This window comes from Carlito syrichta, unplaced genomic scaffold, assembly GCF_000164805.1.
Source record: "Carlito syrichta isolate Samal-C Ts95f unplaced genomic scaffold, Tarsius_syrichta-2.0.1 Scaffold302328, whole genome shotgun sequence".
In the NCBI taxonomy this organism is placed as follows: Eukaryota; Metazoa; Chordata; class Mammalia; order Primates; family Tarsiidae; genus Carlito; species Carlito syrichta.
Window position 1 is genome coordinate 225087 of NW_007246424.1, and position 25280 is coordinate 250366.

General features: G+C 37.1%; 1 protein-coding gene across 4 annotated transcripts in view; it reads left to right on the forward strand.

Annotated features, from left to right (window-relative positions):
- The first annotated feature begins 6138 nt into the window (after positions 1-6138).
- FAM204A (family with sequence similarity 204 member A) overlaps positions 6139-25280 on the forward strand; it is a 31735-nt gene continuing 12593 nt past the window's right edge. For 2 of the 4 annotated variants that reach the window (XM_008056349.1, XM_008056351.1), the window contains exons 1-6: positions 6139-6194; positions 11417-11661; positions 12220-12307; positions 12439-12469; positions 12662-12761; positions 21318-21407. In XM_008056349.1, coding sequence (XP_008054540.1) covers positions 11425-11661; positions 12220-12307; positions 12439-12469; positions 12662-12761; positions 21318-21407 — 546 coding nt within the window. In that variant the 5' untranslated portion in view covers positions 6139-6194; positions 11417-11424. Of the gene's footprint in view, positions 6195-6327; positions 6402-11416; positions 11662-12219; positions 12308-12438; positions 12470-12661; positions 12762-21317; positions 21408-25280 lie in introns of those variants that run through there. The other 2 variants (XM_021711511.1, XM_008056350.2) reach the window with 2 other exon arrangements.

Consider the following 25280-nt stretch of genomic DNA (forward strand, 5'->3'; position numbering starts at 1 on the left):
GCAATGAGGTATAGATAAAAAGTTAACGTATAAGTCAGAATGAAATTCTAGAAGGGACCTGATGTGAGCTTGGGAAGAAGAGGCGGACAAAGTCCCAGGAGCTGGGAGGGCAAGATGGCAAAGCCTGTGTGACTCATTATCTGATTTGGTTAGGTAGGCTGAAAACATGTCTGTAATCCAAGACCATAGACTGGAATATGCTTTTCTTAACTGAAATTAAATGAGTGTAAACTTACTCAAGTGAAAAGATAGAATACAATTTAAAGAAATTTCAAAAGACAGAACACAGTAAGGGAAAGATTCTGTGAGGCAGATCATTCAGGATGCCCTCAGTTTGCAAATACATGGTTTTGAGTGTTTATATTTACATAGTTACAGAAAATTTAGCATCTTTATTTTATTAGAGACAATGTTTTGGGTGGTGATTAAATTCTAGGCCATAGAAGATAATGTCACATTGCAAAACTAAACAAAAATAATCAAATAACACTAAATAAGAAATGAGTTCCCATTGCTTTGAGTAGTGGAAATTTTGGAAAAGATTTTGAAGCGTTCTTCTGGCCACATTCAAGGTGAGATGTAAGTCTTCAATTCTCACTTTAAACTTACAGCTTTCATTTCTTCACAAGCACATCATCACCTTGTGCTTGGCAGTTAAAATTAGTGTGGTGAGTAGTGACGTTTTGTGGGTCACAAAAAAGGATGGAGAACAAGACACTCAAGTTACTGGGCTAAAGTTGGAAAAGAGGTTTCCAGATGGTACACCTGTACCTGTATTTGTGTGGAAGAGATTTGCTAATTCCTCTAGTTGTAGGAGACAAAGGAGAGATCAGAGAGCACTTTTTAGGTTCACTCTATACCAAGAGGAAAAGGTTTTGGATGAGCTCCGAGTGGAGGCTATTTACATGACCACCACTCACCTGGAACAGCTTTGTTGTTGTTTAGAATAAATTGAGAATGTGGTGCTGAAGGTGGAAAGGGGCTAAGAGGTGATATACACCATTTTTGTAGGGGAGTGTTTGAAAGATTTAAATACAGATATTTTATGAAAGTTGTAGTAAAGGAAGGATCCCCAACGGCTGGGTTGAATTCATACAACTGAACACAGAGTATGCACGGATGGAAAGCAGGGAGCAATAATACAAGCAAAGTTATAAAAACAAGAATGAGAGGGAATTAATGAATGGTTGAATGGAAAAAATATTAGACTTGATGCTGAGAATTGCCCCTTATCCTCTGTTTCCATTGCCTTTGTCCAGATGCTACTCAGTTTCCATAAGGTCCTAGCCGGGTGCCTTTTGCTTTGGTTCAACTACCTCCAAAACTATCTCTCAAGGAACATCTGCTTCATCATGTCATTGTCTTGATAGAATCCTGTCATTCCCTCTACTCTATCAAATTAGAACTTGACTGTCTGCCTTAGGGGGGGTTCCATAGTCTGGCCCAAGCTGGTTTCTCGTGTTTTTCCTAAATCACAGCATTCCTGTCACTCTGCATGTGTTCATATGATGTTCCTAAACCACCTTCCCCATATTTGTCTTCATTCTATGCATTGACATCCTCTCTTCTGCCATCCATCCATCCTCTCTGCAAACATTTATTAAGCACCTACTACATGACAAGCACTGCCAAGAAGGAGCTCACAACCTCAGAGGAGACTGACCCAAGACAACTAATCTGATAAAGTCCTTCTTGTGCTGTGTACCAACAATTCGCTTTTACTTTTATTTATTTGTAGAGCCAAGGTCTTGCTATGTTGCCCAGACTGGTCTTGAAATCCTGGGCTCAAGCAATCCTCTTGTCTTTGCCTCCCAAAGTGCTGGGATTTTAGGTGTGAGCCACTGTACCTGGCAGTACCAACTATTATGAAGGCATAGAGAAGAAAGGCATGAACTGCATGAATCAAGAAAGATTTAACTCAGGAGGTAATAGTTGATCTAGGTTTTAAAGGATGAAAAGAAGTTTTACAGGTATAAAAGAGAAAGGTTTTCAGTCAGAGGAAATTGTATTTGTTAAACTCCATCTAGCTTACTTTTCCATTCTTAGGACTTCTATAGTTCACATATCATGAACCTTACAATCTTAGTACTTATGGTATAATATATATCATGTATAACCATATTATATGCCTTAGACTACAAACTTCTTGACAGGCCAGTTTCTATACAGATCTTCTTTTGAATCCTCAACCTTTAGCGCAGTGCTGAGTATTGGGCATATAGTAAGGACCATGAAGACATTGAAAGATTATCAATATTTGTGAACATCTTAGTTTTTATATGTAAGAGAAGGAAACTAATAGTTATTTGCAACTGACTTATATGCCAGGCTCTATGTTAAAGCTTTATGTGTCTTCCTTCATTTAGAGAAGTTAATCAGGCAGTGGGATATTTTGAATATGAAGGTACTGGGAAACTAACATAGACTTCAATGTAGCAAACCAAGAATAATTGAACAAGATGCCTCTGATAGGATCTAATCTACTCACTAGGAATGGAGGTAGAAAGAGAGAGAAGACTTTGCTCCTGAAGCTACGTTTTTCATGAGCTCTCAGTGAATATACCATGCCCTGGACAGTAATGATGTCTACTTTACTGACTGCACTGCACTGGCTTTTATCAGAAACCTCCTCTTGAAAGAGGCATATGTGGGAGTGAGGAGAACATGAGTTTTAGAGTCTAGTGAGACTTCTCCATCCTGGTTCTGTTCATTACTAGACATGTGACACTGGGAAAATTTCTTAAGCTCTTGATGCCTCAAATTTCTTTAGCTATAAAATAGATTCAATTAAAAATAGCTACATTATAAAATTACATAGAATTTTAGATGCAAATTACCTAGCATACAGAAATACTCAATAAGCCTCCCTCTATTGTTCCACCTCCCTTCCTATGTACAACTGGTTGGACCTGAAAAATTTGAGAGTCCTAGACATGACCAATAAAGAAAAAACACTTTTCTCTGACAACATCTTATATTACAGAAATTTTGTTTTCTCAAATGTCAATTCTTGTCGATGACATACTGTTAGTTGTTTAACATATTCTTGGAAGACTAGCATTATTTACAGATGCTTCAATTTACAAACTTAAATAATAAATCCAGATCGAGAAATTGTCATTCTTTAGTCATGAAAGATATCAATACAGTTCCTGAAATTCAGAACTCCCTAGTTTCAATTCCTTTGCTTAAGTCATTAAACCACTTTTTTCCCTTCGGTGCCAAAAAAGAGGCATTCTGTACAGAAGGAAATTAATATTCCTTTTCTCAGTTTTAGCAAGAAGCACATTTATTATATGCTCAACAAAGTTGCATTCATTTTTTCCAACTGAGAAATATTTAAGGGATTTCATTATATTTGGAGAAATTCTTCATCAATCAGAGATTTAGCAGCCACCAAAAAGAACTCCATAATTAATCTCTTATGAGTGTGACTTATAATCTCTGCACTAAAAAAAATTATTAAATGTAAGGGAAAACTATTTATAATCTATAATATTTTTGGCAAAGAAAAAGTGCTTTGTGTTTTTAAAGATATGGTTGAGAGTTTAAATGAAAGTTACATGCTTGAAATTAGTGCCAGATGCAACACAATTCAAGCACAATTCACTAGTTGCATCAGGTATTTTACTATGATTTAGTAAAAGATATTTCACAATTCTGTGTTTCATAGAAATATCACTAATACAAGTATTTCATTCACAAAATTCATGGTTTGGCAGGTTTCCAGGGAAGGAATTTGCTAAAGGGAGGGTAAATTTATTGTTTAAAATAAATCAAAGGACTGACATGTTCCTTAGAAAACTGGCAAAACAATAATACCCAGAAACTGAAAGTCTCACAATCAGAACCAGAATAAAAATCTCAGGTATTTGAGAATTCTCAAATTAACACTGAGAAATTTAATTTTAAAATACTAGATCTTTTTGAAGTAGGATTTTCCAAAACCTTTGATATGAAACCTGTTGTTTGTCTTTGTAGTAGTTATAATTATTCTACCTCTATCCCTTGCACATTTATATGTATTAAATAAGAGCATTCTTCGATAGACTTTATGTAGAAACAATCCAGTTCCTTCTTAACCATGCCAACAATACTTCCTTCCTACCCCATGCCTCAGTTCTTCCTCTTTTGCTCTGTCTTTCCCCATTCTAATCATATTTCCACCATCAGCAATGGCTGAACGTTTGTGTATTTCCAAAATTCATATGTTGAGGCCTTAACCCACAGTGTGGCTGTATTTGGAGATGGGGCCCTCATGGAAGTAATTAAGGTTAAATAAGGTCAGAGGTAGAACCCTGATCCAATAGGATTAGTGTCGTTATCACTAGTGAGGAGTCACCAGACAGCTCCCCCAACCTGTGCACACAAAGAGGTTAAGGGAGCATACAGGAAGACAGTGGTTGCTTACAATGCAAGAGAAGAGTCCTCAAAATGAAGCCTTTCATGTTGATGATGAAAGCTGACACCTTGATCTTGGACTTCCCAGCGTCCAGAAATGTGAGAAATAAATTTCTATTTTGTAAGCTACCCTGTCTGCAGCATTTTTCTATGGCAGCCTGAGCAGACTAATAAAGCAAGTAAGAGGCCTGATGCAAACAGTTACAACAGCACTTTCATACACATCCTTTAACTGCTTAACATTTTAAAGATTTGGATCCAAGGAAAACCCTATTGAGAAGTTGAAAAGATTTGACCAGGAGTGTTTCATATAGATCCTGAAATCATTCAGCCTTGCTTTTACTCTAGAATCAGAGGATGTGTACATGGAAAGGCACCTCAGCGACCCAAGCTTGTTGATTCAGATTTTACTATGATTCTGAGTTTATAGAAAGCGACTCTTGGAGCATCTTCCAGAAGATGCTGTCCATAAGGTGAGGCAGTGGACAGATACTAGGCTTAAACATCTGTTTATGCTAAATCAAGATATATTACTCATTACAATGCAAACTTTTTACCTTTAGCTTGCTTAGAGGAAAGGTATTATTGATAATGTTAACAACAACAAAAAAATAACTAAGAGAAAATTATTGTGGGTCAGGTACTGTTGTAGAGACTTTATGTGTTCAGTAGTCCACCCTTATCCATGGAGAATGGTCCAAGACTCCCCAGTAAATAGTACCAAACCCTATATATGATTTTCCAACTTGATAACTGAGACAGCTACTAAGTGACTAATAAGCCAGGAGGTATACAGCTTGGATACACTGGACAAAGGACTGATTCACACAGCTGGAGATTTCATCACAATACTTTCAGAATAGGTTCCCAATTGAAAACATAAATTGTTTATTTTTGGATTTTCCACTCAATATGTTCGGACCTCGGTTGACCACAGGTAACGAAAACCATGTTAAGCAAAGTCACAGATGGGGGTCTACTGTATTTTCTTACGTAATCATCACACCACCAGAAGATAGGCACACTTAATCTTATCCAACAAGAACACTATTTCGTTCAATACAAGCATTTCTAAAATAGCCCTACTCCCATCCCTGTCACATTCCGCTATGTTATCTTCCTCTCAGTGCTTTTTTTCTGGCCCTCATCCCTCTGCCCCTTGCTTATTTTCCATACTTTCCAAACCCCTCCTCTGGGCACAACATGGTGCCTGCCACGGAGAAGGAGTAGGGTAAACTTTGGCCGCACCGCTGGTCCCCGGAGCATGGTGGACTCCATCACCGAATGGCAAGCGCCACGAGATCAGGAGCCGGGCCGTTTCCCGCTAACCAGGGACTGGCTTGGTGTGTGGTCCAAAGTGGACGCTCAATAAATATGTGCGGGGGGGGGGGGGGGGTGAGGAATGGAAGGGAAAAGGATGAATGAATGGAAACTTTTGCAGAAAGGTCCAGATAACATCTGCACTAATTCTGTTTTTTGCTGGCAGGAACTCTGTTCAATGTCTACGTCAGTCCTTTCCGCGCCCAGACGCACTGGCCTACGGCAGGGAATGGAGAAAGAGCAAAGCTTTTAAAACTTTCGGAAAAGAAAGCAAAACAGAAAATTACAAAAGAAGAAAGAAACAACCCCGCCTCCTTCAGGCAGAAGAGAAAGGGAAGCCCGGCGAGGCTGGTTCCCATGGCAACGCTAGGGCCAGAACGGCCCCCGGCCATTGGCTGAGACGCCCGAGCCAATGAGAAGACGCGATGTTGGCAGGGTCTTAAGATGGCTGCCGAGCTGCAGCTTCCTGACCGGTGAGTACGGCTTCTTGCGGGCTGGTTACTCGCCAGTTCGCGCTCTGGCGTGATCACTGGTCCGGGAGGGTCCCGTGCAGGCGGCCGAGGGAGGTGGCGTGTGCAGCCTCACAGCTCCTCTGCCTGGCCGCGCGAAGCAGGCTAAGAAAGCCCCCGGCCCGGGCCCACGGGAGCGACGGCGGGGCCGCCCTGGGCTGTCCTCGGAAGGTGCGTCGCAGTGCCTTCCCAGCTTGTTAGTGGGAGAGGGATTCTCCGACCCACCCCAGCCAAAGTAAGGGGGGGAGTGCGGAGGCTTTCGATCGGGAAACAGGCTCATGTTTACGGTTGCTGTATCCCGGAAAACAACTCCAGGGAATGGGAATGTCAGCAGGCTAGATGTCCAACGCCGAAATCTGCGGCGGTTAGTTCTGTGCCCGGGAAGGGATTCTTCCTGTTTTTTTGGGATTGGAGTGTGGCAGAGTTCCGGGTTGTGCAGCCCAGCAGAAAAAGGTGTACCTTTCTAGAGCTACTTGCAGTCTTGAACCTTGTAAGTATTCTTACAGAGGAATCTACTTAAAATGAGCCTTGAAATGTTGCTGGTTAATGGTAAATCTTTCCTAGTGTAGTCTTGAGTCTGGAGGATAATTTTCTGGGCCTCGGCTAAACAGACACTCTTTAGTTAAAGCATATGCATGCATGCAAAATCTTGCTAAATAGTTTATCTGGATAAGCAGCTTGTCAACTTAAATTCTACCTCAGTCCTGTGATGCAATTGTACTTTCTGCACCTTTTTGAGAAAAGGGAACACATTTCTTTCAAAATAAGGCATTTACATTAATGTTGATGTTACATGCTTAAAAATACATATACAACTATTTTCAAGCCACAGAAGCTGATTATTATGTAAATTATTTAATAGAATCTTCAGATTTGTGGGTGATGGCTTATGATTATTATACAAGTATGATTAGTTTTCAGTCAGACAAGGTTCAGGTGCCTGGGGTTATTTCTAATTGAATACAAAATATGAGAAATAAGACAGCCTCATATGATGAAAATGAAATTTAAATTCTGGAATAGAGGCAGGACACATTTACCCGTTGAGGTGTTCATATTATATCTTCTGGGTTTTTGTTATAAGCAACTGCCTTGTCTAGAAGATATGACACTACTACTCAAACCTCTGTGACTTTGATGTATGCAGTTTAGTATAGTATCTTATAGCGTTCTGTACTTAAAAAGTACAAAAGAAAAAATTCTTAACCAAATTTTAATGAGCCTATAATTACATTCTTCAGATCCAGTCTAAAATCCTTGCCCCAAGAATACGTTACCATTACAACTCTGCCCTCTAAAAGTTCATAATTTAAAGCCATAGGGCTCTATTTTTGTAAAATAAGAGGATAAAAATATATTATGTCAGTTAGTTACCTTATCTGTTAAGGGATATGGATGGTAATTCCTAGTGGAAAGGTTGCTGTGAGGATTAGTAGTAAACCAAGGCCTGCCACATTGTATGCTATGTGTAGCGGTGACCTGCTTTGTTTCCCCTTTCTATTTCTTTGGTCTTCTGTTGTAAGTAGGGTTTCCTTCCCCTTCTCAGGTCCTGAAGTGTGCAGCCTCTCTGAAAACTAATAATCTTGGCTGCTAGATGGAGAAAAACCTTATTTACTAGGATACTGAGGTTTAATTAGTATTTCATCTAACTGGGAGGAAATGGAGTGTTGCAGCAAGGATTGAGGTGGCTCTGGGTATCTGGGGCACTTATAATATTAAGATCATAAAGAGGCATTTTAGAGCTGCAAGATATATCAGAGATCATGTTATCATACCTTCATTTTATAGTTAAAGAATGGAAACCCAGACTAATGCAGTGGTTTGCCCCTAATTATGTTTCTCAGGACTAGAAGCCATCTTCTGACTTTGAAGTCAGTGCTTTCCTCCCATAACCAATGGGTCCCAATCCTTGCACAATCTAGAATGGTTTTTATTATAATTTGATATCTCCATGGGTGCTATGTTTTAAAGATTATGTCTACTAACCTATACTCACTCATTAAAAAAAAAAAAGTCAGGCCTATAGCTACCAATTAGAATATCTGATGACCATCTGGTGAACAATAATGTGCTTCACTGAATTTAAGTCTCCTTACCTAAAGATGGTTGTTACTGTCCCACTGGGAGGAAAAAATGAAATATGTTTGGCTTTCTGAATATTTAAATTAGCTGAGAGACCCCCATTCCTGTCTTCATAAAATTTGTAAACAGATTAGGAACAGCTGAACTGCGCCCTGTTCTTGGTACATTGTTATCTGACCAAGTTTGCTGAATAATGACTACGGTTGATTTTCAAGAGCAAAAGAAAACCTAGCTATTCAGACTAGGACTATGCATAAATATTTTCAGTTCCTTGTAAACTCTGTCAGCATAGGACTAAAGATATGTTCTGTGTAGTACACACAGAATGTTTTTAAGAATAATTGTGGGATGGAGTAAATCTTAACTCCAGAGGTGGAAGGTATATAAAATGAAGAAGAATGTGATATTCAAAACCACAGAGAAAAAAGGGGATTTGAAATCATTTACATTTTCCTTGGGGCTAAAATAATTAAGTGAAAAATTATTTTGGTTACAGGCTAAAAAAAAAAAAAAAAGAAACTTATGAATTTAATGTGTTGGCTGATATATGAACCTGGCTGCAATCTGCGCTAAAAATATTGTTTCTATTTCTTAGGTATTTCATATCTTTTGAGAGTGGCTGAGTAAATTTTAAAGAGTAATTTGAGATTATCTGCTTTAAAATAAAGATCTACACTCTGAGAGGCATGAGTAAGAGACAGTTCAAAGAAATAGACTCATCTTCCAGAGCAGCCATAACTGGAATAACAGGAGACCTAGCACAATGCCAGTTGAAAGCTGTGTGAATGACATGTATATACTATGAATAGAAAGACTGTTTTCAAACATGAGCCCAAAGCAAAAGTCACTAAGCAGCCACTTCATATTGGCTGATGTACAATTGAGTTGCTTCTTACACAGGCAACGCCGTTTTGCAGGCTCTGCAGTGAGTGACAGCAGTTATCTGTATTTATTAGTGGCTACTGAGTCTCCCTTGTATTTGGGTTTTTTTTTAATGCAGAAAATGACACATAACTTTAAAGAGTTCCAAGAGCTGAGTTCTGAAACATAGCTTATTTGAATTTTGCCTTGTTTTATGGATTTGGAGGTAGGCTATGCCCTTTTAAAGTTATTTTAATTTTTCTTTTTTAAAAAAGCTTATTACTGCCCCCCTGCTCCTCAACAGCAGAAATATTTTCATTAATAGTAGGATATCTGTTTTTCAGTATTGGCATACTTTATATGACATCTTTCTTGCTAAGTGTCTCAAGAATGTCATTATCCTAACTTTTAAAATATACAGGCTAGGTTCAAGGATAGATCTGGGTTTTATGGGGACCAGAATTTATATAGTTTTGGGTCTCTTCTTTTAAAAAAGAAATTTAAATTCTGAATAGGAAATCAGGTATAGTGCTTTGAAAGTGCCTGTGCAAATGAGGAGTCTTGAAGCTTAAGCTCCATTATCTTCCCCGTAATTTGCCTCTTGTTTTATTGCTCTATTCAGAAAACAAAATACATTTTCTATAGACACTTTACTCTAGACTGTGAATATCAGAGAAGTAAATGAGTGCATCAATTGCTAAGTGAGTGCACCACAGACATTAGAAATTTTTAAACTGTTTTATGAGCCCTGCTGTTCATACCTGAAATGGTAAAAATGCAATACATGGCCACAGAAATAATAATAGCAAAGAGAACTTAACATTTATTGAACCCCTAGGACTCTCTAAACACTGTGTTGAGGGGCTTATCTCATTTAATCCTCATTTAATCAGAATAACTCTATAAGCAGTATAATTATCCCTGCGTTACAGATAAACTGAGGGTCAGAGATGTTAAATAATTTCCTCATACCACTAGTAGGTGGCAGAGTCAGGATTCCAGTGGGAGCAGTTAGATGCCTACTTAAGAGGCCAAGAGAATATTTGGCGAGGATGTTTCAGAGAGCCAGCAATTGATGAGGCTGGACCAAAACCATAAAAAGTAAGATTCGATTCTTTGGACTTGGGAGGAGTTCTTAAAAAGATAGCAGAAATCTATTATTCAGGGTAATGCAAAATCTCCTGATACCTTTGTTCCAGAAAGAATGGTGATGGTTTTCTTACTAGGGTTTTTTGTTTTTGTTTTTCTTAGTATGGTTTTCTTACAATGTGGGACAGTAAACTCAGAAAACAAAAGTCTATCCCTCCATTTTATTCCTTTAGATTGATAGTAAGTCATGAACAATACAACCAACTTCTCTATTTTAGACATCTTTTGAAGGAACTGGTTTGGCTCATATGTATGCTAAAATGTATGCTGAGGAGATCATTAGTGAAAATGTACTCAGTTATCATAAATTTAGCAAATGATTATGGCACTGATTTTTAAAATCTAATTTTATTAAACTTAACAATAGTTAATGGTTCTCTCTACCAGTGGGCTGTATAGCTAATGCTAAATATTATCCTGCACTTTAACATTAGTTTCCCAAATACAGTATTGTTATTCAAAAAAGCTGCATGTTTTTGTTAAATTGTTAGGATTATATGTCATTTAGCAAACAATATTAAATTAAAAACTAGGACTTCCTTTTTTTAACCTCACCTTCCTCAAACTATACTTATATAACTTAAAAATTTCCCTGTAAATTACTATTTTCTTGCTCCTTAGACATTGAACCCTCTGGAAGCAATATTCATTAAAATATAGGTGAAGCATTCAACATTATTTTAAGGTCTAATTCGTGTAGCATGAAATATAGTATTTTAATTCTTAAATGACCTGCAGAGTATATTATTAGGCTCTTCATTTTCTTGAGCAATGACTACTTTGCTGAATTCCATTTTTTTAAAGACAAGAAGACCATTCATATATTAGAGAGGTTCTGTTTTTATTTATCTGTGGTGTGCATTGTAACAAACTTGTTTAAACTACTTTTAAACTTTTTTACTTACACAAATGAGGATTTGAGTACTTTAATATGGAGAGATCATCCCATCTCATTTTATATGGGAAAAAAAAAGTTTAGATGGACTGTTCCCAAACCATCGTTATAACTATTAGGCTCCTGAAGGGTCTTCTAATGTTTTTGAAATCATTTCCATGGCTATTGTATATATCTGAATTCATCTTTTTTCTTATAGAAGAAAAGATGTGGAGTGGGCTACTGCCTCCTGGCCTAAATGAAAGTGATGTTGAGTCGGATTCGGAAGATGAAGCTACATTAGAGAAGTCTGGATGTAACCCACAGGAAGATAAAGGGGATGGGGCCGTTAAAAAAACAGCAGAACTCTCAGATTTCCCAACAAATGGACCAAAAACTGAAACTGAGCCAAATGTAAATGCATATGAAGAGTGTCCTTCTGGAATTCCCTTAAATATGTGGAATGTAGGTTTCTCTCATGTGCATTTGTCAAAGTCTATGCATGTGTGTCTGTGCATATTCATCTGTGTCTCTGGCCTGGTCAGAATGTATCTGTTTTTAGGACCTAACAGGGAAGATGGGCTCAGAATACTTTTACTTTTTTTTTGAGGCCCTGACTGCTTAGATACTTGTTTTTATTTTTGTTTTGTTTTTCATAGAGAGAGGAAGAGGGAAAAAAAACCACATTACATAGGATTAGCTATTTTGCTTAACATGATACATGAGGTGTATCTGCTTTATGTTTTTATTATCTGTGTGAGTCATTGAGTTTCATTCTCAAATTATCCATCAACTTATTTTGAAACAAATTAATATTTGTTTCAAAATAACTCAGATTGTTATTGAAAACTCAGATTGTGAGAGTGTCAGAATGGAGTATCTTAAAAACGGACTTCTTTTGTTAGAAGCTGTCTTTATAAATGCCAGCATTTCATTGCTTTTATTACTTAACACGCTTGTTATTTTTTTAATACATATTTTTCTGCAAAGTATTTGCCTCTCAATATTTTTTCTTTTACATAGAAATTTCAAGATCTGCATCAAAAACATTCTGAACAGAAAAACTCAACCTCAAGATTCAGAAGGAAAAAAAGAAAATGCTCCAGAAAAGGTGTTTTGTTTTCATTCAGGTTGTCAGTAATACTAATACTAAATTGTGACCAATTGAGTTCAACAGTTGTTTAAACATAATTTTGAAACAATTGAATACTTAGGTATTGACATTTTGTGAATTCTTTTCAGATAAATTGAAGAATGGAAAAGAATCTCATAGGTAGGTAGAATTTACAATAGTTTTCTATTTGAAGCAGTTGTAGAACTTATCCAGATAGTTTACTTATCTCTGGTAGTGATCAAACAGAAGAACTAGTAGTTGTAATATAATTGTAGTAACCATTTAAAACCAGTAAATATAAAAATGAGTACATTTTGTGTAAAGCAAAACTTATTGTGTATCTTCTTGCAGTGAACAGTCCTCAAATGAAACGCAATGGAAGGAGCTTACTCAGTATTTTGGAGTCAATGATAGATTTGAACCCCCTGTTAAAAGGAAAAAAGTTGACAAGGTAAGATGTTTTTTAGTACATCTTATATTATCTAGTAGGATATGTTTGTCATTAGCCTTGCCTAAGGTACTTGTCCTCATTAATTCATTGAGTTAGTAATAGAAAGTTAAAATGCATACTGTGTACTGAAAGATACTAAACAAGTAAATATATAGTTACAAATCATTAAAAACTGTTAAGAACAGGTTGTTTGGACAACTTAAAATGGAGGTCCCACTTTTGCTTGTGTCAGGAAGAGCCTTTCTTAGAAGATGCCATTTCACTGAGACCTGAAGGACAGGAAAACAAACAGACATCTATATAAAGAATGCTAGGGCAGAGACATGGGTAAAGATTCTGGGGAAGAAAGGGCTGTCCTGGAACATCCAAGTTGGAATGGGCCAGCTTGGCTGGAATGGGGTCAGCAAGGAGGAGAGTAGCCCACAGTAAGATTAGAGTGACAGGGACCAAACTTTGTAGAACCTCGAAAGGTATAGTAAGGAAATGGGTTTTATTCACAATGCAATTGAAAGTCATTAAAGAGTTTCAAGTTAAGGGAATGACATAATCCAATTTATGTTTAAAAAGATTACTCTGGCTATTATGTGGTGAATTGATTGTGAGGCAGCAAAAGTAGATGAGAGGAGAACAGTTAAACTTCTAGAAATTAGATGATGGTGAATTGAGCAAGAATGATGCTGCTAAAAGATGGGAAGAGTGCATGGATTTGAGGTATATTGTGGAAGCAGAATTGATGATACTTGTGTTTCGATTGCTTGTGAGATGGTAGGGAGGGTTTAGGACATGAGGGGGAGGAGGCATTCAAGGTTTTGCCTTAAGCAATGATGTGAAGAGTGATGAGGGCGTGAGAAAGGTTGAGAGGAAAGGACTGAGAGGGAGCCTAGCCCCCTCAAAGTTCAGTTTGGGGCATGGGTGTTATTGGAAAGCAGGAACAGAGCAGATGGTTAGTATGATTAGGTTGGGGTGCATAGGAAAGTTTGACTTGAGATAAACATTTGGAGTCATCAGTCTCTAGATATAGTCATACTTAGTAGAGGCTTGAATTAATGAGTAACTCATGTGTTCACATCAGGATATGTTGACAGGCTCACAGAGCATGAAAATCAAGTGCTGAGTGGTAGGGCCAGAGGCACCGGGGGCTAGTTGAAGCCCAAGTATATTGTATCCTATGTTTATAGACAGATGCCTCTTTCATGAATCATTATTATAGACTAATATGTGTACTTAGAGATCTTTGCCAATTTCTGTGAAATGAAATCATTTTCTATGATTTTCTTGTGAAAAATCTGATTTTAAATCCATCATTGGATGCTTTTGGCTATTGAATTACACACATTAAGGAATTGTCACAACAGAATTCTGCATGTGAATTTTTTATTCCAACTTTGCAAAAAATTCTTATCTGAAAATAGTTCATGGAACACCAGGATTTTCTTTCTGCTGCAACTAATTACTGCTGCTGAGCAATCTTCTTTTTTCAAATCTTCATGTGGGTGCAGAAATGCTATATTTCTTACAGCGAAAGATCGTGAATAGAGTTGAAACTTAAACCCAGGTTTATGACACCATTCTCAGTTTCCTAGGCTAACTGCAGAAGGTGGGTGTGGTAACTGAAATATACGTGCCATGCTCCTGGCCTTGGTGATTCTGATGGGCTAAGAGGAGCCACTGGCCATGTGAAGGGTTATTCTCTTGACTGTGCCGAATCTATTCTAGAGCGTCAGGGAGGAAGATCATGCTGACCCCTGGTCCACGTGCCATCTTCCACGTGCTGTGCAGTCCTAGCCACGGACTGGATTGTTCTTTTGAGGGAAGTGGAAATCTTTGTTCATGTTTTACTTACGAGTTAGTAATGTGATTTTCTTTGATTTTCAGTTATTTACAATATTTGTTGTGTTTTCTAATAACTATATTGATTTTTTTTTTTTTAACTGGGGTCTCACTGAGATGCCAGGCTAGAGTACAGTAGCACAGTCAGGGTTCACTGAGGCTGTGACCTGCTGGGCTCAGGCAGTTTTTCCTACTCAGCCTCCTGGGTAGCTGGGACTGTAGGTGCACACCACCACACCCGGCTAATTTTTATATTTTAAATTTTTTTGTAGAGACGAGGTCTTGCTATGTTACCTAGGTTAGTTTCAAACTCCTGGGCTCAGGCAGTCCTCCCACCTCGGCCTCCCAAAGTGCTGGGATTATAGGCGTGAGCCGCTGCGCCTGACCTGTATTGATGTTAGAATGTCTGAAATGCTCCTTAGTGAAGTTAAAGCCATGAAATGAACTTTTTAGCCATTCTAAAATGTAGACCTTTAGAGAATTTTTTTTTTTACAATCCGTATTGCAATTTTATTATAATCCTACATATTAAATTGTACCTTTTTTGATACTGGCCAGAAATGGCTTACTTTTATTCATCATCTAGAATTGGGAACTTGTATGAGTTACTTTAGTATACTAGGATTCCTTGTGCAGAATTTTTTAAACAACTTAATTTTATGAACTAGTGTTCTATTTCATACTATGCTTTAAAGGTGTTCTAGAAGAAAATCATAACTCAAACACCATTTTTAAAATGAGATTTCTCTTTAAGGGAGACTGTTATTAAGTCCTTTTATAATCACTCATTGATCTGTTTTATAAATTTGAGTTTTTGTACTAGTTAACATTCTTCTATATAAGTGACATCTGGCTGAGCAGTTTACAGTAATCTTCTAAACAAGGAGACTGAGATGGCTCGGGTTGTATCTGTCCAGAATTTTGTCAGCACTTAATATTGACTTTTTTCTTTTTAATTGGGGTCTCACTGAGATGCCAGGCTAGAGTGCAGTGGCACAGTCATGGTGCAAGCATAAAAGGAAAGGAAGGATTTAGTGAGGCCAGATACTTTCATGTGTTCTTGGTAGTTCAGTATAATTGCATGCCAGGTTCTCACTCATTCTTTGGTTTGGGATTACTGTTTTACATGGCACCCCTTTTGCTGTCTTGCTTAAGTGTCTACTGTGAATCCAACAGAGTAAATAAATTTTAAAGAATGTTCATGTTGGAGGCAACAAGATAAAAAACTAAGGATAAACGTGGTCCAGCAGATAGTAGCTACTGCTCATGAAATCTGGAGAGGATCATGAAAATCTGTGATACGGTTACAACAAAACTAGCATGGATTTCTATCCATTATTTTATTTCTCTGGAGCAGAAGCTGATCTGTTACTGTATCTCAGAGAGCCTTTTTATTTTGTATTCACTCAACCTTCTAGAATGGCAAAATAAAACAAACTTCTTAATCTTGTGTCTATCGTGCAGTTTTTTTTTTTTTGCTTTCCTTTTTTTTTTTCTTTTTTTGGAACACTGCCAAGCTGAAACTCTTGCTCAACCAAGAATGTCTATTTACAACACTGCTGTCACCTGCTTCCCAGACAATGCAGAGGCTTGTGTTTTTAAAATGTAATCTTCCTAATATCCAAAGTTATTTTAAAGTGTTCTTTGTATAAAATACAGCTATAATTGTGTTTCTGGCAGCAGTTCTGGGACTTACTAATAATTCTGTAATCATAACATAATTATTTTGAATCTGGAAATTTCTTTAGAATAAATTTCACTCATTAATTTTACATAAATGTTTCAAGTATTCTTTAGTTGAATCAATTTGATTAGTCAGCAGTCATTATTGAAGTAGTGTTATATATACCTAATAGATAATTTTTGGCATGAAAAACCAGAGGTACTCTATTAAATTTTGGAGTAGTTGTACAGTATCTTTGATGATTTTTAAAAGTTGTTTATGAGAAGAAACTACTGTTATGTAGTGTAGCTTTTTCAAACTTTTTTTTTTTTTTTTTTTGAGTTGGATTCTCACTCTGTCACCCAGGCTGGAGTGCAGTGGCACGCTCCCGGCCACTGCACCCTTGACCTGCTGGGCTCCGGTGATCCTTCCACCCCAACCTTCCAAGTAGCCAGAACTACAGATGTGTACTGCCACACCTGGCTAATTTTTGACTTATTGTAGAGACGAGGTCTTGCCAAGTTGCCCGGGCTGGTCTTGAACCTGTGGGCTCAGGCAATCCACTCGCCTTGGCCTGCCAGAGTGCTGGGGTTACAGGCTGGGCCACCGAGCCCGGCCTCAAACTTATTTTTTTAGCAGAATACTTTTCAACCAGACTCCTACATGGTACTCCAATTCATAGATTATTTTGCCTAATAAAACAAACAACAGGTAAGAAGTAAACTGAGACTTTAAACCCAAGTCATTGGGTCCCAAATCTAGATTTTTCTGAAGTAATAGCTGAACTTAGTTTTTACTTAACTGACTTAAATGATTTAAGTAGATATGATTTATGTATAACGCTAAAAACATTATAAATAAATGAATGATTTTATATATACCTCTTTTTCCCCTTTTTCCCCTTATTTTAAAAATGTGGGGTATAATTCAGGGTTAGGTACATATGTGGTCATCATACAGGTGAAATGTGAGTACCCTTATTAATGTTATATGTCCTCCCCCCAGCAGTGTCCCACTACTGCCAATTCCTTTCTTATAGTATTATGATAAATGTCCAGGATCCACTTATGAGTGGTACTCAGATCTTTGTTTCTGTGATAAATCACTTAGTATTATTCCGCCTTTCTTTATGGAGAAATTTCCTCATTTTTTTTTTTCTGGATATTTAAGTCCAGTAAAGCAAACTTTAGTAGAAAATTCATCCGTATTAAAGTTTAAAAATTGAATATACTATTCAAATAAATATTTAGTAGCAAAATTTCTATTGAAATATGTTGTGGTACAGTTTGACTTTAAAAGCTTTAGTCACATATTAAAAGGTATTCTACATATGCACATATAGCTGTTAGTCCATAATATTAAACATTGTACCTATACATTTCTTAGATATTTGTATTTGTGTCTTCTTGGCATCTGTAGCAAAACCTTGTTAATTAGAGATTAGTTGTTGCCTTGTGGGAACCTGTTAGATACTGCCTTTAGATGAATTTTCTACCTGTGGCCAAATTGCCATTTCTAGGTTTGTCTATGTTGAGATCTCTTTTTTTTTTGTTTTTGTTTTTTTTTTTTGAGTTGGAGTCTCACTCTGTTGCCCAGACTGGAGTTCAGTGGCTGTTCCTGGCCACCGCAGCCTCGACCTGCTGGCCTCCGGCTATCCTTCTGCCACACCCTTCCACGTAGCTGGAACTACAGGAACGTGCTACCATGCCCGGCTAATTTTTTGATTTATTGTAGAGATGAGGTCTCACTGCCCAGGCAGGTCTTGAACCCGTGGGCCCGGTCAGTCCACTCACCTCAGCCTCCCAAAGGCGCGGGATTACAGGCTGAGCCCCTGAGCCCGGCTTGTTGAGATCTCTTAAGATAGGTTTTGATTCCAGCCAAAAGGCAACTTAGAAGCACGCCAAGGCACTGCAGTCTGTCAGCAGCTTCTCTGCGCCTTCTGCCACTCCTGTGGTGTGGAAGAGGCCCTAGATAAGTCAAATAATGTCTGCTCTTGAGTCCAGCTTAAACCTTTTTTAAAAATGTTAATACTCAAATTTGAGACTACTTACTCGAAGTTAAATTCTTGGGTCTTGTGCTTGGGTCTGAGCCCTTGAAGAGCTATAATGAAGTCTGTAGTCATATAGAGATAAGCCTTCTCTTTGCATTAATGATGTCTTGATATTTAGATATAATAATAGGAGCAGATTACTATATTTAAAAAACTTGGCTAGGTATTTTACATATATTTTCTTTGACCCTTACCATAACCTTGCAGAGAATGTGGTTTTATTCTCATTTTGCTGCATGTGAGATAACTGCAATCCACAGAAGTTTAGAACCTCACTCAGGATTGCTTAATTCATAAGTAGAGAAAGCTGGTCTTTGGACCCCAGGTCTGACCTTGCCTGCTGTGGTCTATGAACTTAAGGAGGTGGGACTATTTTACAGAAGAATGTTTTTTACTAATACAAGAATTTCAAATGTCTTAGAATATTAATATGTTCTTACAGAAACAAAGTTTGAGTGTGCACATGGATCAAAAATTTTTCAAAGTCAAAAGGAGCCATTATATTTTCCTTAAATAAATTGCCAGAAAGAAAGAATGACAGAGAAGGGCTAAAAACAAAGTTGAAAATGTAGTAGAAATCTAGGAATTTTACTCATGAGGAAACTGAGACTTATGAGTCAAGTACCTCCATTTACCCAGAGCCTTGACCAAATTCCAGTGCTTCCAGTCCAGTGCTTTTTACTGTGTTAGCCATCACCTTTAGATGCTGCTCTGAATGACTGAAGGAATGGCAGTTGGCTGATGGTGAAAAGATTTGTAATTTTAACTGCTTTATTTTTAAGTGAAAATTATATCTATTAAGTTCAGTGGTCTCTATGAGTTTCTTGATTAAGGAAGAAGAGATAGTGATTAAGTAAGAAGAGATAGTGAATAGTTTCAAGAATGAGACTGTAGCTGACATAAATTTTAGTGTGCATCAGAATCATATTGATTGCTGGGCCCCAGCCCAGAGTTTCTGATTCAGAGAATTTGCATTTCTAACAAGTTATCAGGGAATGCTGATTCTGCTGGGAATGAACTTAAACTTTGAGAGCCACTGGCTTAGAGTTTAGTTGGTAAGAGTAATCGTGGATTGCAATCTAGAGAGGAGAGATAAGAAAATCCAGAATACAGGAAGAGACTGAAGTATAAATGAGAATAAATAAGTGAGACTAAATACGGGGATACCAGGGAATAATGTTCCAGCTGAAGACAGAGCAGGTTTATTGGATACGAGGAATTGGGAGATGTAGAATTGTATTTAGGGAACAGAATTCTAGATTGTGCAGTTTTGAAGGTAGAATTTTTGGAAGTTGTCTATAACAATTCTACTCAAAGTACCGGTCTACAAAGATATGAAGTGTGTGTGCCTGAATGTAACTCAGTGTACTATTTTCCTCATTAAGAAAGTCTTGTACCTTCCCATCCTCCCAAAATCATCTAGATAAAACTCTGTTTAGTTATGAAGCTGATTTGCATTTTGGCACACGCTCCTTATATTTGCATGGACCAAAATAAACAGTTTATGGATTGATACTGTGTACAGACCAGAAAGGTGCACGGGCCATAATTTGAGTGGCGCTGGTCTAGAGTATAGACGTTTGAAGTAGGTAGAGTTAGAGGTTCCTGAAGATGAAGGATGTTGGGGAAGTGAGTCTAGGGTATTGTTTGGACCATCAGGAAGACAGTTCTTTGGAAATACCGGAAAGGAGAATTTCTGGAGAGTAGTAGATGATCACAGGACAAGAATGGGAGGAGAGTATTAGAGCCATATGGCCTAGGGTCAGATACCATGAGGGAATATTGAATGAAGCTACAGAGGGGAGCAAACTGAAAAGCCTATTGGCCTTGCAGGTATTTAGTTGGGGCTTATGAAAAGGGATTATGGGAAAGAAAGAACAATCTTCCCTTAACAACAACATGATGACGTCATTAGTTATTGTTTCTGTGATCTTTTTTAGGCAAATTATGTTGTTATTGTCTCATCTCAGCAAAGACTACGCAGGAATAGAATTTCTCTCAGTTGACTGGGATAATCAAGCAATATTCTGATAGAAGGGATGTTCTTAGGACTTCTGTTATTACATAAACAGGGAGAAGACTATAAGAGATACAGTATTGACTGAAAATGTGAAAGTTGAAGGATACACTTGATAAGCCGTTTTTAAGATAAAATCTTCTTATAAGAAACATATATTAGACTATATTTCAAAATTTTTATTATCTGTAATACCTTTTACCAGCTAGAGCTCTAATTATTTAAGCCTATGCATCTTTTTTATAAATATATGATAAGTTCTAGCCTAATCTGTTTGGTAATCTCACAAAAATATTATGATTTCCTGAAGTATCTTTATTAAAGACATTTCTGTAGGCAAATAAAAGCATTCTTATATGTTATTTTCCTCCTACATTTAATATTTAACTTAGTGTCCATAAGTCAAATACTCTGAAGGATTGTTGAGTAGAAGTCTTGAGCTATAGGAATGGGCAGTAAGAAGAGATACAAGAAAATTGTGATTGAGAATGCAGGCTCTGACTAAACCTGAATTAACGTGATAGCTTTACTACTTAGGGACACTGGCCTTGGCCAAGATAGGGAGTCTAAGGCTCTGTTTCCTCATATTGAAAACAAGATAACATTGTTATTCATGGAGCTGTTACAAGAGTTAAACAGCTTTCTTAAGAGTACTAAGCTCAGAGTCCACTAGACAAGAAACACACTGTAGTTTTTAGCTATTATTATCATCAAGATTATTCTTGTTATTAGGGGAAAACATTGGCTTGGAATACACAAAAATCTGGATTTGCATTTCCTTTTTATTAGTTCAAGAACTTATATGACCTTAGGTAAACCATTTAATGTCTCTGAGATGGTACCAAGGGGAATGGTACCATCTAGCATATGAGGTTATTGTGATAATTAAATGGTCTACGTATGTAATGCATTTGGTGTAGTCCTTGATGTAGTCTTGACTAGGAAATATTTGCCTTTCCTACCAGTCCTTAATTTTTAGGTTTCTTTTCTTTCTAGTCAGGCCTTGAAAAGAGGATAGACCAGGCTGTGGAGGAGTGGAATATTGAGAAGGCTGAGGAACTCAGCAATCAGCTGGCTACTCGAGAGGTAAGTCAAACCAATGACACATTTTCTATATTTTCAGATTTTTCTAAAATGAATATGTATTCTTTTTATGATCGTTAATAAGTTCAGTATTAAAATATTTTATCTAAGATTTTCCTTTTCATTTATTTTCTTCCCTCTTATTCTGTCATTTATTTTGAAATGCTTGGCTTTATTTTTGTCCTTAATGTTTTTAATTTATTCTGGTCTAAAACTCATGCTGGAAATAATCCATGATTGATACGTAAACGTAACCTTAGATTTTACCTAGGTCGGAGAAGATTTTTAAGGTGTGATTAAAAAGCAAGTTTCTTTTTCCAGTTGCATCTTTAGCTATTTGATTCTTCCTGAGGGCAGCTCATGTTCTAAAGTCACATCCCTAAGCATTTTCTTAACCCTTGCTAACATGCTTTCTTATTCTGTGTTTGGCACATCCCCTTGAGCCCTAAAGCATTTTTAGTCCTTCTTTCTTGTAGTTTAAAATTAATAAATATGTTGAATGTTCTTTTTTCAAGTATAGAAGGCCACAGGAAGATTCTGACTTACATTCCTGGGGGCGGGGGTGGATGATATTCCTTAGTTGAGACTTTATGTCACATATCGATTACTGAGCACATATTGGCATGTGGTTTGTTGTTTTGTAATTCCTTTCTGTTCTTTCTGGGAAAAGTCTCCACTGTAGCTTCTCATTTTAATGCCTGAAACTTTGCCTTTTTTACCTTATACTTGAACTCTGACTACTCCCATCGTGTTTCATCCTACAGAGAACATCATGGGTTATGTGTGTAAACTGCTGGCCACACTCACTGTTCTCACTGACTTGCAGGCAACTTTTTTTTTCTAAACTGAAACTAGAGATAAACTTGTGGTTTTAGTAAATTCTTCTGTAGAAATATTGCACTCTTCCATTGTCAGATCAGATGGCAAAAAAATCTACCATTGATGGATGTTTGCATTTTCTTTTTCTTTTGACTTTAGGCGTTAAGTATCTTGTAAATTTTATGTTTTGGTATAGGGAAAAAACAAATTTGGAAAACGGATTCAGAAATTATTTTTTTTTCTTAAACCTTTTAAAATCATCTGACACATTAAATAATTCTGTGTATAAGGTAGGTGTGTGTGTACACTAATGGCTAATATAAAGGAGATTATAAAGCTTCAGTTAGACAAGAAGTAGCATGAATGGCAGTTATGTGGTCTTTCCAAAAATAAACTGACATTTTCTATAAAGTGTTTTTTATTGTAAAGTATGCATAACATAAAATTTATAATGTTAACCACTTTTAAGTATACAGTTAAGTGGCATTAAGTACCTTGCTGTGTAGCCATCACCACCATCTATCTCTGCAGCTCTTTTTATCTTGCAGAACTGAAACTGAAACTCTGTACCTGCTAAACAGTAACTCCCCATTCTCCCCTCCACCTAGCCCTTGACAACCACCCCTCTATGACTATGAATTTGACTATTGTAGGTATCTCATACAAATGGAAACAATATAAAATTTGTCTTTTTGTGTCTGGTATTTATCACTTGGCATAGTGTTTTCAAGTTTCATCCAGGTTGAAGGAGGGCGTGTCAAAAGGCAAAATAATACTCTATTGTGTATATTTGTCACATTCAGGTATGTATAACATTTTGTTTTTACATTCATCTTTCAATGGATGCTTAGACTGCTTCTACTTTTTGACAATTATGGATAATGCTGCTATGAATACGGGTGTACAAATATGTATTTGAATCCCTGCTTTCAATTCTTCTGTGCCTATACCCAGAAGTAGAATTGTTGGATCTTAAGGTATTTTTAATATTTTTTTCTTATATCATGTTCCTCTTCCCATTTTATAATACTTTCTGTGCTTGCAGTTTGACAGTTACTCTCATCTCTAAAGTAGCCATATTTTGATTCATTGAGTATAACTTTCATTGTATATAATAGTGTTTTATTATTCTTTTTTAGAATAGAAAATTCAGATATTATATTTTAATCAAGTGAATTTGAAAGTGTGTTGCGTGCTGCCACAAACTCAGTAGGATTTCAATGTTAGTTGTTGGTTATTATTTTTTTTAATCTTTATTTTAGATTCGGGAGTACACATGCATTTTCATTACTTGGATGTATTGTGCAATTCTTGGTTATTGAGTGGTTTCTTCAGTATGAATTAGATAGAGGACTTTATTCCTAAATGATGAGCTATGTGTCAAAAATCACCTTTAAAATTCTGTTCAACGAAACAGTATCTGTTGTTTGTTAGTGAGTAAACTATTTTGGCATTTGGAGCTTACATTTTCAGAGAAGTGCTGTTACCAAAGAGTGGCTTCATTTTTTGACCAGCTTGAAAGTATAGTTACTTTCAATAACTGTACTTGGAAATATAGCAAAATTATACTGGTAGAATATCTAATCTCTAAATTTTGAAGAGTTGACTATGAATATGTCAGAGAATGTTGGGCAGGGGTTGTGTTTATGGGACTGGGGAGACTCCAGGGTAGCTACCTTTTGTAGTTGTAAGGATGTGGAGTATATTAAGACATGATGGGGAGAGTGAGGAGTGACTCAAGATTTAAAGGGGCTTTTAGGAACTGAAAAGCACATAAGGCAGCAGTAACCAGTCATGGGGTAGAGGGGGGTGTAGAAGCTGGTGCCAGCCTGGTCTGAATATCTACTCCATTTGGATCAGGAACAAGAGTCTTTTAGAGAACTGATGCTTAAGTGCATTGCTGCTAAGTATTCCATGTTGTGCCACATGTCGAACAAGTGTCTCTTGGATCCCTTTAACAATTCTGGAAATATGTTGCCAGTTGCTTTCAGATGCTGGCTGATTTGGAGTCTGCTAGATAGTTCCAAGTAAAGCTTAAGACAGGCACATAAAAAAAAAAACCCAGCAGAGCCCTAGAGTATGACTGCCCTATTGTATTTAGAAATGCTATGGACTTCTGTCTCTTAACTGTTCTAATCAGGGTCATAGGATTCAACAAGTTGGTGTCCTGTTGCCATTGCTTGTCCAGTCTTCCTTTTGAAGTTGAGTATTGTATGATACCTAGCCAATAACAAGTGACTGTGACCTGCAGAGTCCCCCAGGTCTATCAGTTTTCTCAGGTTTTTGCCTTGCTAAAGGAAGAAAGGGCAAGACAAAGCCTAGTTTACAGCGTTAAGATGTGGGATCTGTGCGATCCATCAACTGATGTCCATTTGTCATTTTGTCTTTTCTGCTTATTAGCACCCCCACCTGAAGTGAGGGAAATTCATAAGGAAGCATTTATTTTACTGAAGGTTCTATGTTCCTTTTAGTCGAGTTAGTAATACTGAAATTTTGAGTTGAACACATTTTATTTTTTGTAAAAAACTTTGTTTTTAAATTATACGTATTTTTTATTTTAAAATTGTGGGATACAGTTAAGGGTTAGGTATACAAATATGCATCGTTCAAGCATCCTTGTTGATAAGGGGTGTCCCCCCCATCCCCAGACAGATATTGACTACCATTAATCCCACCACCCTTGCCCTCCCTGCCCCTGCCCATAGATTCCCACCACTGTCGATCCTTTTCTTAAAGTATTACAATAGATGTTCTAGGTCCACTTATGAGTGAGAATATGTGATACTCAGATCTTTGTTGCTGTGAAAGATCACTCAGTATTATAGACTCTAGTTCCATCCAGGTTGCTGCGAAATTCATGATTTTGTTCTTTTTTATGGCTGCGTAGTATTCCATCGTGTATATGTACCACATTTTCAAAATCCAGTCCTCTTTTGATGGACAGCATGGTTGGTTCCAGATTCTTGCTATTGTGAACAGTGCTGTGATAAACATACGTGTGCAGGTATCTTTTATAGAGTGATTTGAGTTCTTTAGGGTATATTCCTAGTAGGGAGA